The sequence below is a fragment of the Pleurodeles waltl genome, chromosome 9 (genome assembly GCF_031143425.1).
Source record: "Pleurodeles waltl isolate 20211129_DDA chromosome 9, aPleWal1.hap1.20221129, whole genome shotgun sequence".
NCBI lineage: Eukaryota > Metazoa > Chordata > Amphibia > Caudata > Salamandridae > Pleurodeles > Pleurodeles waltl.
In genome coordinates this window covers 502,126,570-502,141,103 of record NC_090448.1, presented here as the reverse complement: position 1 = coordinate 502,141,103, position 14,534 = coordinate 502,126,570, and the positions used below count along the sequence as shown (strand labels likewise).

Sequence of the window (14,534 nt, the reverse complement as noted above, 5' to 3'; positions counted from 1 at the left end):
TGGTCATCTCACTTTTATGTTTGTTTGGAAGGAGTGGTCCATTAGCTTATATATGCTATTTTAAGGGTTTAACCATGATAGTCTAAACATATTTGTGTCATTGTTATACTTGTTCACTAGTGATAGGCAGATCATATTTGTGAAACCTTATTGGTGTCCAAATGGACAGTTTGACCACATTTAATGGGTTTTCAGGGTGGATTGCAAAACGTACCTGCCTTTCTACAGATGTTCATTTGAATTGTCTAATTACACCCTTGCTCTTTTAATTGATTTAAAAAGTTAACATTCTTATCACCTAACTAATTTTTGAGTGTTCAAAGGGGATAGCACAATCATGTTCATTAAATCTTGTGAGCGTTCAGAAGGGATATTCAAATCACATTTTTGGCATTTTAGGTGTTTTCAGGTGGTAGTGCAATTGCAATCCTAACATTTTAATGACATTCCAAAGTCAATCAGCTAGTGACAATAGAATTAAATTAATTTTTACCGTTTTAAGGAATTAAGAAAGATGGTACTATCCCATTATTCGTTTTTAACATAGTGAAGAAGAATCAAACATGCTGCATTTCTGCAAATTTAGAAACACACCACACTTGAGATGTTAAAATGGGAAAGTCTTATAGATTCCTTCAGCCGTTTTTATGAGTATTCACAGTGTATTACATTCCTGCCATTGAAGGCCAGGTCAGGTAGGATAGACTAATCACATTTGTGCAGTTTTGTGGATGTTGACATTTCATAGTCTAACTGTCATTGTCTGTCCGTTTTATAAGTGTTCACAAGGGACAACCTTGTCATATTTTTTACATTTTGTGTTTTTTTCGATGAGATGATCAAACTACCTCTCTGTCAATCTATGCACTTTCAAATGGGCTCTGGAACTCCTGCCAGCTTATGTATATTCTCAAGACATAGTCAATTCACATATATGTTTTTAATTTAATATTGTTCGATCACTACATTTAGAAACATATCAGTAATAGAAAGATTACAAAATAAATCAATTTCAATTAATATATTAAAATATGTGAATATAACAGAGCAGACATTTTATCTATATTCCTTCACGATTTTACAAATTCACCACAGGCTTTTTATTGTAAATATACACACCCAAAACAATTGAATACTCACTCTATTATTAGTTTGGATTCGAATGGAACACCCTACTTGGCATGGTTCAACCCAGAGTGTTTAATAATTTTGTACTCTGTTCAGTCTTTTCAAAGCTGTTCCACAATGTATCATTTATGTGTTCTTCAGCTCACACTCCTAAGCCATTGTCTCAGTGTAAATAACATTCATGACGGGGGTGTGGTCAAGGAGGCCAACATGGCAGTAGAGTTTTGAGTGAGCTCCTGTCGCCCACTTTACATGCTGCTTGACAGTGTGTCCATAAACCCCTAGATGCCCCCACTTTTTCAGCCATCTGCAGATGTCAGATGAGCCCCAGCGGACCTCCTCTGCAGCCACGTGGGTTCCTCCTATACAAATGGCAGGCGTGACGGTATAGACGGCAGACCAAAGTTGGAGCGAGGAAGCTTCTCTCTTTGAGGCCACCTGTGCTTACAACGCGGTCTGGTGGGAGGAGGGTGGGCACTGCATGATGAAGCCCCCCTCCCCACACATTTCTTGAGGAGATGGTGCAGCTGTCCTGCTGCCCGAGATGTGGAGCGGGCTTGTGCTGGTGACATCGGACCTGGGCAGCGCTGACTGAGGCCCGTGAAGTACCTTGCCTGGGTCCTCCGGGTGCTGTTTTTCACTACTGATTGCCTGGCCACTGGCGACAGAGCCCAAGCCGCCCTTGGAGTGACTGCCAGCTGGGGGTGATGACCCACAGTGCAGCGGGGCGAGCGGATGCTGCGCCAACACTGCCACCCGCCTGACCCCCTTCAACCTTCCTTTTCCGGTCAACGTTAGCAGGAGAGGATGCAGCGGCTTGGATTCTCCCACTTGTTGTCCCAGCCTGCATCAGGAGGGCTGCTCGGCCTCAGGGAGCTTCTGGCCACTCAGCAGGAGACTACATCTGAGGGCTGTGGGCCCACCAATAATCAGTGGCTGCAGACTGTCTTCCCGGGGTGCAGGATGAAGCAGAGGCCCCCACCTGAACGCAACTGTGTGTCTCATAGCCAGAAGTGTGGCAGATCCCAGTGAGTGGATTGTCAGACATAAAACTCACCCATTGTTTCAAAGGTATTTCAGTTATCAAACCATTTTATGTGCCAACTACTCATGTTTCCCTGGAGCAAGCGGTTCAGAGCCACAGGATCACCTGGCCCATTTGTGAGCCCCCTCGGCCTCTACACTACTCTCTACATCACAGAGTACTTTACTGTGGGACCTAGGGCTGTTTTCTACTCGGGCTGCCCTAGGGCAAGCAAGCCTTCACCTAGACACTTCACCTCTACCCCTCCCTTTCTGCCTTACAGCTAAATATGGGCCGCGGCAAACCCCGCCTACAACAGCACAGATCAAAATGGACGAATACACTGTTGCGACATGAGACACTAAAGGTGCCGGAGGGGGATCTCCCCTCTGCCATCCAGCTCAAGCCACCAGTGGACTTACGAGTAGTCCTTGAGGCAATCCAGGATGTGGAGGTGGTAGACGCTAAGTTTACTGTGTCCAAATTGACCTCGTTCCCCTGCGCCACAATCTACGCAAGATTGCTGAACGAGTGACGGAGACTGAAATACATATCTTAATGACAGAAGCTAAAGTGGTAACTCTTGAACATCAAGTATCAAAGCTGATGCCCGCTGTGGCCACATTAGAGGAAAGGGCAGAAGATGCTGCAAACTGCTCCATATGTAACTATATATATATACTCTCATATTGGACAATACAACAATACATATTGGACTCTCCTGAACTTTCGGAACTGCAACTCAATCCTACACGAAGCTTGGACCCAACAAGACCTCCATCATCACAATGCCAAGATTCAGATTTTCGTGAATGATTCCATAGCGGTCCAACAGAAGCAACGTTCCTTTGAAGCAGTCCAGTAGAAGCTCCCTGCTGTTAACATCTGCTACTTGCTTCTGTTCCTCATGTGTCTTAAGGTAATTTTTTATTCATCTACCTATTTCATGGATAACCCTGAGCAGACCCTTGGTGTGGGCAACAGAGCAGCGGCTGCTGTGGCTCCCGGGAACAACTGACCACATGATCCCAGAATCAGAGGGTCTTATTCTGCCACTACCTGCACGGGGACCCCAGAAGAAACGTTCACAGGCCAAGACGGACAGCAAGTCTCAGTGAGCCCACCGCCAATCAAGGAGAACCCTAGCGAGGCAGATCTAGACATGAACCTCCCTGATACCCTGCAGCTGTTCGGATCCCCGGACAGCACACTATATCCCCTGGCCTCATCCTCCCCTTGCCAGTCTGAATGGGCAGAGACCATAAACCTTTGACTCTGGGATGGTAGGTACGCCCGCTGCCAGACTCCTTGACCATGGGGGGAGGAAGAATAATCTTTCTACTTACAACTGCTGTCAGGCACTATAATCCTTTACGTGAGTGACAGTAAACATCGCCCAAACTTTCCCCACCAAGTTTTTTAATTCATGTTCTGTTTTAGGGCAACAAATGCTTCAGGGAAGGAAGTATTGGTGGGGTTGAGTTATGGTAATTGGGATTGTTCTCTTGTGTGTTCTTTTTCCTTTCAGGTAATCATTGTGCAAGCTCTCCACTGTGTTTATTTGATTGTCAGTTATTGGCTCTGGGATACCATGCTTAACTGGCCTCTATCACTGTGGGACCCTACTCCACACACACTTAGCCCCGCTAATGGTTAACATTATTTCCTGGAATGTAAACGGTTTTCTGGATCTCATAAAAAATGTCTGCAGTACTGCATTGTGCCAGACAACACAAACCAAATGTGATTTTCTTCCAGGAGCTTCATCTTCTAGGCTCTCAGTGGCCCTTCATGGGTATACCATGCAAGTTTGACTTGGGGCTCAAGGGGAGTCATGATCCTGCTACACAAAACCCTTCCCATGACAGTTACCAAAGTACATGAAGACACTCACTGAAGATTTGTGGGGATTGAGGGAATTATGGCAGCAGAACACTACAACTTTATCTCCTGCTGCATCCCCCAACAGCTCCTGAAACCCACTCTACTTGCTGTACAGTCTATAGTTCTGGGCCTCCTGCCGAGAATGACCATGATGGGCAGAGACTTTAACGTGGTCCCCAACCCTACGATAGACATGTCTGATACTCCACGCCCTGCAGAAAAAGTAAGTTCCTCGCATTTGGTCTCTTGGTCTGACTACATGGGCATCTCTTATGGTTACGCATAACAGAATCCCTCATTGTGGTCCTACACTCATCAGTCTTCTGCTCATTGCACTGAGTCTAGGATCGACCTCCTCTGGCTCCCGGCTGGTTACCTCCTATCCGTCCAATCCATCGGAATCCTACCTCTGAGTATATCTGAGCACGCTCCCCTCCTCCTCTAGTGGGATGCTCGGTTGGGCTTTCTTCACCTGATGTGGAAATTTAGCGCATGGCACCTATTAGATCCAGATCACGCCACATGTGTGAAAGAGGAGATACAAACCTTCTTCCAGACTGACTTGGTGTTCTCGGCCGCAATATTGTGGGCAGCAAGTAAGCATACCCTATGGGGCCTCCTCAAAGCCTACGTGTGCCGAAAGGAACTAGCACAAATAGCAGACTTGATACCCAAATACTCGCCTTGGAAAGCCAAGTAGGTGGTCCCGAGCCAATTGTGCTACATCGCCTGTTGACTGTGACAAAGTCTAAATTACAACAGTTCTCCCTGGAAGAGGGGAAGCAGTGCTGGAAGACTTCAACTCTGCAAGTTTAGGAGTCGGGTGACAAATCCAGCAATCGACTATATTGGATGGCAAACCGAGACATCTCCACCAGATTTGTGCCAGCCTTTAGAGACCCCTCGGGTACTCTCCATGAGGACCCCTCCACAATAGCTCTGGCGTTTGCAACATTCTACTGAAACCTCTATAGGGCTACTCCGTCAGCTCAATGCGAGACCAAGAATTCCCTTCTGCAAGGCATACCTTCACCCTCGATTATGCGCCCGTGGTCCATGGGTAAGATTAACAGCTGATGAAGTAGACTAGGCCATATCTGGTCTGCAATCTGGCAAGACCCCAGGCCTCGATGGCTTCCCCGTTGAATATTTCAAACGCTATTGCACCCTACTAGTGCCCCACCTATTGGCCTTTTTTAGAGAGGGAATGCCCTGGGGCTCCTTTCCCCCGATCTGGACAAAGCAACGATCATTGTAATATGCAAAGCGGGATTGCCTGCTGACCAGTGTTCATCCTATCAACCAATTTCATTAATTATCGACATCATGGTCTTCACTAAAGTTTTGCTGACTAGGTTCAGTCTTGAGTTGGACGATATCCCACCTCATACATCCTGACCAATGTGGCTTTATGCTTGGTAGAAGCACTCAACATTACATCGAAGGGCACAAGTAGCACTCTCCCAGTCACATAAATCAATCAATCAAATAAATAAATTTCTTAAGCGCACTACTCACCCGGTAGGGTCTCAAGGCACTGCTTGAAAAGCCATGTTTTGAAGTGCTTTCTGAAGGTTCGGAGGTCCTGGGTCTTGCGTAGGTTGGTGGGGACGGAGTTCCAGGTTTTGGCGGCGAGGTGGGAGAAGGGTCTGCCATTGGAAGTGGTGCGTTGGATGTGGGGGTCTGTATCGAGGGCGAGGTCGGCAGAGCGGAGCTGTCGAGTTGGTTTGTGGAAGTTGATTCGTTCGTTGAGGCAGGCCGGTCCAGTGTCGTGGAGGGCTTTGTGAGCGTGGACAAGGATTTTGAAAATTATCCTTTTGTTGATGGGCAGCCAGTGTAGGGATCTGAGGTGGGCGGAGATGTGTTCGTGGTGAGGGAGGTTGAGGATGAGACGTGCAGCTGTATTCTGGATTCGCAGGAGTTTTCTCTGAAGCTTGGCTGTGGTCCCTGCGTAGAGGGCATTGCCGTAGTCAGTCTGCTGCTTATGAGGGCGTGGGTGACTGTTCTTCTTGTTTCTAAAGGAATCCATTTGAAAGTCTTGCGTAGCATACGAAGGGTGTTGAAGTAGAAGGATGATATGGCGTTGATTTGCTGGGTCATGGAGAGAGATGGGTCCAGTATGATGCCAGGATTGCGTGCGTGGGTGGTGGGTGTTGGGGGAGGTCCAAGGGTGGTGGGCCACCAAGAGTCGTTCCATGCTGTCTTGTTGGGACCGAAGATGTTGCATCACCTAAATCATGATCTGGCCCTCCAGATTGACTTCCAAAAGGCGTTTGACATGGTCTCTTTCTCGATGCAGTTCTCCACTGAGCTGGCTATGGCCTACCGGCAGCCCAAAACCAGGTCAACAGAGTCCTGTCCTCACTTTTTCCGATCTGGCAGGGTGCACTTCAGGGGTGCCCTCTGTCACCATTGCTGTTTGCTCTGACCACAGAATCCTTGGCACTCCTGATACAATGCGATGCACAGATTTGGGACTGGCAGTGGGAGGGGTGCACTGGGGGTCGCATCGTCCTTTATGCAGACGACATCCTACTCTTCCTCAGTGGCCCACAGACTTCAGGGCGTACGTAGGTGCTTTGAACTCCTCCACCTTTATGAGATGGCATTCGGTCTGCAGGTTAAAGCCCATAAATCTCTCCTGCTGGTGGTGGCTGGAGAAGCCATGTCACATCACTGGTGCCCTGAGGTCCCCGTTCTTTGAAATTCCTTTCTGTATCTGGAGATCCATATTTCATACCTTTCAAAACTGACTTAGTCCCTTAACTTCCAGCCGCTCACTGCAGCTCTAGACAGGGACCTACATAGGTTTAGTCACCTGTCCTTCAATCCAGTGCAGCAACAACTGACAGCCTTTGTTTGGGCAGGAGGGCAACATTGTATAGCCTTCCCCACAGCACAGAAATCTCCATTTGATGGTGGCCTTGGTGTGACCAACATTTGCGGCTACTTTATTGCTTCCCAGCTGGTCCCATTTAATGAGTGGCTCACAGGAGTTCAGAATGACCACTCCCCCCTTATCGCTTGGAACTACATTGGTTAGGGTTTGAATGGCTCCTCAACATGTTATGTGGAGATCGGCTGCCCTTGGCAGTGCCCTCCTGCACTCCATTAGCTGTGCACTGCTGGAGCACAGCTTTCCATCTCACCGAATGGGAGTGGCGTTTGACAGGCATGACCTCTCTTTGGTGGGGCACCTGGTTCTGGCAGGTGTCGAAATTCCAGCGTTCCACCCACTGGGATCGAATGGGGTCACATACCTTAGGGATGTCTTTTCAGGAAATGCGAAACCAACATGCCTTATCCCACACACAATTCTTTTGCTTTCTCCAATTGCGCCATGTTCTACAAACTCATTTCCAGGTGGAGGACGAGATCCCTGAATATGGTCCCTTGAAGGCTAAGCTCCTCATGGGGCACTTGGGCAAATGGTCCGTATCTGCAATCATTGATCATTAATGATAAACGCGCAAGATGGGTTCGCTTCCCTCCTATAGAAATGGGTAAATTGGATAGGTGAACTAGATGATGATGATTGAAGGAAAGCATGCTTAGCTCCAAGAGAATTGGTGGTCTCATCATGGTTGAGAGTGATCCAAATTAACTATCTCCACACCACTTACATATCCCCTCACCGGATGTGACGGATGGACCACACAGCTCAGACAGTTTGCACATGCTGTCATTGCCCAAATGCAGACTTCTACCATGTAGCCTGGGAGTGCCCAGCTCTGCGGCCCATTTGGGAAGAGGTGGGTTGTGAAATTTCTGTGATACTCGGCCACCCAATTGATTTACGATCAAGGGTGGCCTTGTTGAGACTTCTAGAGGAGCTGGGAGGACCACGAGCTGAAAGGAATCTTATAGGAATGGCCTGTCTAGCGGCCAACAATGATATTGCCCGTCACTGGAAACAGCGTATGCTTCCTTCTCTGCCAGCATGGCAAAAAAGAAGTTGACTGGTGGGCCCACCAAGAGAAGCCAATTTGTGAAGCACAGGCCTGCCCCCCAAAATATGATAAAGTATGGGGAAGTGATGGACTCATCACGGGTTACCTTTTTGATGTAAAGTTATTTGATTTGCCTATTTGATCTCAAAATTGTATTCCGGAGCTATTATTGTTTTGGAACAACATCTGTATCACAGGGAATGTTGCCTGCGTTGTTAAACATAACAAAAATGTTGTTAAGAAAAAAATAACATTCATGACTTGAAGGTTGAAAATCATCCGTGTCCTGCGATGTATTCTCGTTATCACTCACCCAAAATTCACTCACTGATAGATTCCAACCTCTGTTCATTTGTTTGTGCCTTTGCAAAGCGTATGTCTTTTGTTAAATGTGCAGGTGATAACGTAGTGCATATTACATTGCTTCAAAGCAAATGGAGTAAGTAATTTAAGAGCTGCATGTACAACCATGCTATATTACTCAACATTGGATGACTTGTATGTGGGTTCGTTTTGAACCCACCTGCCTGTGAAATAAATTGTAAAGAGTTTAAATAGAATTTTCCAAAAGATGTTACATTTTTACCCGTCACTTTTTTGTATAATTGGAGATTGTCAAATAAAACTGTTAGGTGTCAAACTTAAAATGTGAAAACTGGATCATATTCAGAGAGCGATAACGAACAGCACTCTTCCTGGCAGATACTCACAGTGGAGAGCAAAGGGTTCTCTAGGGTCCCACTCACTAGGAATGTTGAGCTGTAAACATACTACCTTGTTTCAGCCTTGATAGTTGTCTGAAGAAATTAGTCATACATTTCTGTATTCGGCAATGATGGCCAAGGTTTCTACAGAGATGGAACAATGAAACTTGTTTAAATGCCCACCTGTCCTGATCTAGCAGTAAACTTTGAAGGTAATCTGTCTCGTGGTGTTCTGGTGTAAGTGTTAAGTGGGAAGATTGTTCTTCTGCTGTCTGTGACTAAATGATTGAAGCCCTTCCTTGATGTACAGTATCTTCCCCCTTTAACAAGCTTGTGTTACACACCACGACATGTAGAAAATTATTATTTCTCAACTTCTACCACAAGTTTATTTTAAAAAAGATATCAATTTTTAAAGTGAAGGCATTGATTTGAGATTCATTAATGTCTTTGTCAGGACTGTGTTGAAGAAATACATTTGTTCAGTGAAAATAAACTGCATTTGAAACAAATGGGAGACCAACTTATCATGGCCAGTAACCAGACGAGATCTACAGATATCGACAACAAGCTCGGCAAAATCAATGATCGCTGGCAGCATCTTTTCGATGTCATTGGAGGGAGGTAAGCACATGCTTATGGCAGCATCTTTCTTGGTGATTGCTTTACAAAGTTCTCTTCTTTAACACTCAGGGTTTATTGGACATTACACACATGGAAAGGCCTTTAATCCTCCTGAAGTCACAAACTAAGGAGCAAATGTTTGTCTTTATTATTGGCCAGAACTGGGGCGGACACTCACCTAAGTTGGCAAATGTCACTTTTGTTTAACTTATGAATAAATAGGGGTATGTGGGCACCGTAAGGTGGTTGCTACTTATTGCCAGTGTTACCTTGCTGCAAACGTTTGCAATCAGAGATAATGAATGTTGTATTTTGTTACAATAATTTCCTTGAATGTTGTATTGTCAGGAAAGCCAACATGGTGCTATGGTGAATACTGACAGACACAACGAGACATACTCAATAGGTCTAGCACAGGAGGATTTGGATGGCTTTTTGGGAGTTTTATTGCAAGTTGTTCAGTTTTGACCAAAACAATTCAGAGGTGGATTATTCCAAAAAATGTTTTGGGGTGAAATGCTTTTTGTGATTTGGGGGGCAGAAATAAAAGAGGGCAAGGACTGGAAAATAGGTTACTAGGCACATATTATTTCTGAAATTATGTCTGGTGTTAAAAACAAAATAGGAATCTGTTTACTCGTTGCCTGTTAGAGTTAATTTACCAGTTGTTACAGAGGACATGTTTATAAAAGACACCATCATGTTCCTTAATTAAGTCCTAGCTGACAGCACCCAAACAAGAGGCCCACGTTTTATAATAAGTTGTTGTAGGAATAGAAAAGGGTTCTAATTTTTTGCAAAACACTTTTTATTGAATAAACAGAAATATGAAAATGAGTCACCATTCCAAAATCAGCCCACATTTCAGTAGAAGTCAACATGATATGCAAATTCACGTACTTGGGTTTTAAGCATTTTTGGTTCTCTGACACTTGTAATTCTCTCAGTTGACAAGCAGTTCTCTTTCAGCCTTTTATCAACTGTATTAAAGGTACCTATTGGTGGCTAGGCTGGAAGACCTGAATCACAAAAGCACAAGAGGGGTTACTAACAATACAGTTTAAGGAGCACATGTATCAATTAAAATGTAACTCCAGCTGCCTGCTGATTAATAGATCTAAATGCGTAAATGAAAATAATGCTGGGGACCTGGCCTGAGAGTATGCCCTTGGTGTTTATTTTTTTTCATTAAGCATTTTTTAAAGTGCTGACATGATGTCAAAATTAGTGAACAGAGGCACTGGGACAGTATGATTTGCCCCAGATCAAACATTTTGTTTGAAGTATAGCGAAGAAACTGCGGCAAAGTGTTATTTGCTACAAAGGCTGAACATTTACCACCATATTGCATGTCAGTGAATATACTACAAGCCTTGGCTCTTCTCCCCTCACCTTGATAAGATCAAGTCTATTGTGTAACCTCTGCATAAAGCAGCTTTTACATTGATGCTAAATACTACTCCCAGTCGTGCCAGGAAGGTAGCAGAGGAATACCTTCAGAGAGTGATTGGCCAAAAGCACACAATTTGGCCCAATGATAGGCCGGTACTATAAACTGTGTTTTCCAGTTCTATTTTTTCTAACTAGCCATTAGACCACTACTGGAGTGGCAGTGATTTTCATGAGATGGAAACTTCACTGTGTTGTGGGTGTTGCTCAGTTTAACACAGTGTTTATTTTCAGCATACCAGAATATTAGGGTAAAGTGGTGAAACTGAGATTAGATTACAAGTATTCTAGCTGCGTGACTAAAATGTACCCACTGGAGACCAGGTCTTTTAGCACTGTGTGGTTGCTCTGCGTTATGCATTGTAGACCATGATATTTACCATTGGTATTTCAAACTTTTAGGACTATTATTTAATTCCACTTGGCTCAACATGTCTCTCAAGAGCTGCAATATTTAGGAGTCAAGACTTTTTAGGGGAATTGGTGAAGGGATTAGCACTCAGATACGGCATGGCCGATCACCAGCCGAGCTGGATCTTTTAAGAGGGCCTGACATAGAATGAAACCACGAAAAGGTGCTACGTGATTTATAGTCCTCTTGCCATGCCCAACAATCGTCTTCTGATGCCTCTGCAGGTGCAAAGTGCCTCCGCTCGCGGAGTCGCTGTGTCTCCACGCACGCCGTGTTGTGTGAAGGGATAATGGAATGTTAGCCGCCCTAATATTAGCTTGCACCTCCTGCCTACCTATTCTGCAGACTCTTCAACCAGCTGGAATGTCGGGATGCGCAGAGATGTGAAGCTGTGGACAGACACCCCTATAGAAAGCACCCATCTTGCGATTGAGGTCTGTCCAGTATAACAAGGAATGCCTTTATACGCGTCAACTTCGTACACTGGCCCTAATTCTGAATGACCGTACAACTGTAAGATTTCTGACGAATTTGCAAATTGGGTTTTGTGTCCAAATTGGCATTACTAAATACATAAAATTACCACACATTTGATCATTTTCCTCGTGCACATTTTGTTAGGAAAAGCATGGCAAAAGGAAACTACTTTGAGGTAGGGAACGCATGGCATAAATTGCCCAGGTAAAAGTTTTTGAATAGAAGTTAAAAGCACTCGTATTGGCTGCTCAAACTCTATTACCACACGGTTCTACATAATTTCGGACAGGAAAACTTGTAATGGGCTGTAACCATGCGGTATCGGTATTTTCTCGTGTCTAAGTTGCCGGCAGTTAAATCCTGGCAACCAGAAATGAGCCCCTCTGTATTTCTTCCGTCTTTTGTCAAAACTAGAAAAGTTGCTCTAGTTTGGGGCGTTTTACTGTGTGTTAAAACCCAATTATTAATATCCCTTAAGCTGTGCCCTTCCACGTACAAGCATTTGTGGTAAACAACTCGGTTCACCCTGCTACCAAACAGCATTAGCAGATGGGGACATTAGCCCGGCTGAGGGGTTTAAGCCGTGAAGTGATTCTACGAGCTCAGGCGACAAGCTCCGATTTGCCATATGGCATCCGTGACGTGCAAGGGGAGGTCTCAGACTTGTATTGTGCGCTTCTGTGCAGCTCAACGGGGGCATTGTCGGGTCGCTTCACGAAATCTAGCCCGGCGCAGACAAAGAAGAGCCTTTAAAGTACACGTGTTCTCATGGAGCATCTCCGCTCTCACATCTGCTCTTCTTTCACGGTGACGCTAACAATTCCAGGCCGTTTGTGCAGAGCCCACTGTGTTCAAGCCGATTGTTTCTGCTACTGTGTTTCTAAACCAAAGGACACTAATACATCTTAAAAATGTCCACAGGTGTTGATTATTTTGAACAGAAACCTTTATAGTGTCTTACATTCTACTGTGTTTTCTTTAGTTTGATTTGGTTTTATTTCTGATAGATAGCAGCATCCTTTGCATGAATATCAGAAAGATACAAATAACAGCATACATAAACATTTTCAAATACCAGTAGTTAGATATTGCTCTACTCTGCGAAATAAGAGGCTGAGTCCAAGTAGATGTTAGTGATAGAAAATTGGATGACGGCAATGAAAAAATATCCCCCTTACATTGTGATACGTTCTTGCTGCAGCTTTAAAACAGTGCTGCTCCAGCTCAGCCACAGTATTGTTGAATATTTCTGCACGTCTTTTCATATTTAAAACTATTTCATTTCGCTGAAATCCACGTGGGTCTATGCAGCCTTTTCTCTTTGGTTGCTTTTAACATTTAAGGGTCTTATCCATTGGCCCATTTAATCTATCTCATGCCCTTTCTGCCTCCCCATTCATTAGTGTGATTTCTGATCAGTAATATATTTGATTTGGAGTGACTTGAAAATCCCGGGGTAGGTAACAGCAACAATTGATATTGGTCTTTCTGCGTTTGTGCGATGACTTCTGTTACTTTCGATCATCTTTATTGGAGGCACGTTTAGTTAGTGGTGCTTAATCAGTTGTGTGAACTCCTATTTTGAAGTCGAACTTTTAATAAAATATTGTGAGGGTTAGCGACAATACCAGACTGATGTTGTTTTGCACCCAAACCACACCTACGCTGGAAGGTGGGTAACAGCCTAGCTGCTAAGTAACACCATTTCATGAGTGACATATTTAGTTAGTCCTGATGTTTTAGCCAATATCACTTTGCATTCTTTTACTTGTGGTTCAGCTGTTCTTAGAAGTGTGGGCCTACAAGTTCCAGCCTGCAGTTTGCCAGTTGCTTATAAATAGGCCTGGCTAAAAGTATGCCTCTTGAGACAAGGCCAGTTAAAAGCTAGGAAACTGTTAAAAAAATAATAGACAAGCATTGGCAAAGTTAATAGGTCTCATCTACGAGGCGAGACTATTGGATTTGGCACTGGTTAGCCATGTTGCACATCAAGTGCTGTGTAACATGGCTGAAAGTTGGGAAAAAAAAGTGCTCGGACATGGCCAGCACTGGCCGTGTCATAGTGCTTTTCTTTTTATGACAGGCAATTGAGGTCAAGCCACAACAGGAGGGCTGGTGGGAGGCAATCAAATACACGAGGGAGGGAAGGCTGGTGCAGGCAATCAAAAAAACAGGGGGAGGACATGTGGGGGCATGCAAGAACATGGGAGAGGAAGGGCTAGTGGGGGCAAGCCCCAACACAGATGAAGGAGGACAGGTGGGGGGGAAGTGCACAAGGGAACCTTCTGAAAAGATGCATGGTATAGCCTTAAACACAAAGACAAAAAGGAGCGCCTAAAAAGCAGTGGAGGAACACAAGTAATGTAATCATGCCCCATCCAAGAGACAAACACATGAAGAGGAAGGAAGCCTATGACAACTAACCAGTAAAAAGCAACCAAAGGAGATCGACAATGTAGCCAACCAATGGTAAGCAATCAGCGGTCGCTAAGTCTAGGTCTAGAAGGCAAAAGGTCTAGAAGGCACAACTCATGCGCTGCTAGGCGAGAGCTAAAAAAATCTCAATTTCGAGCAACTTTATTTTTAGTTGAGGTATCATGTTTTAACTCATACAAGGCAATGTTTTTTTTAATTAATTGAACCTGCAGCTGCAGGCAATAACACACGTTATACATTTTCTTCAAAGTCTCTGCTGTCAAACTCTATTGTGTATGAACACTGTTATTGCAAGAGTGATGCAGCTAAGAGAATGAAACATCATAGGCATCATAACACAATTGCATTTTCTGTTGTGGAGGTAGGGTTTGGATGGTAACAGTTCACAAAAAAAGGTACCTTTACTAGATAAAAAACAGTCTTCTGTGCTCCTCCACGGAGTGTTA

General features: G+C 44.6%; 1 protein-coding gene across 9 annotated transcripts in view; it reads left to right on the top strand.

Moving 5' to 3' along the window:
• Positions 1–14,534, top strand: part of SYNE2 (spectrin repeat containing nuclear envelope protein 2) — a 1,823,309-nt gene that overhangs the window by 1,616,636 nt on the left and 192,139 nt on the right. For all 9 annotated transcript variants that reach the window (XM_069207355.1, XM_069207357.1, XM_069207362.1 and 6 more), the window contains one exon: positions 9,148–9,314. In XM_069207355.1, coding sequence (XP_069063456.1) covers positions 9,148–9,314 — 167 coding nt within the window. The remainder of the gene's footprint in view (positions 1–9,147; positions 9,315–14,534) is intronic.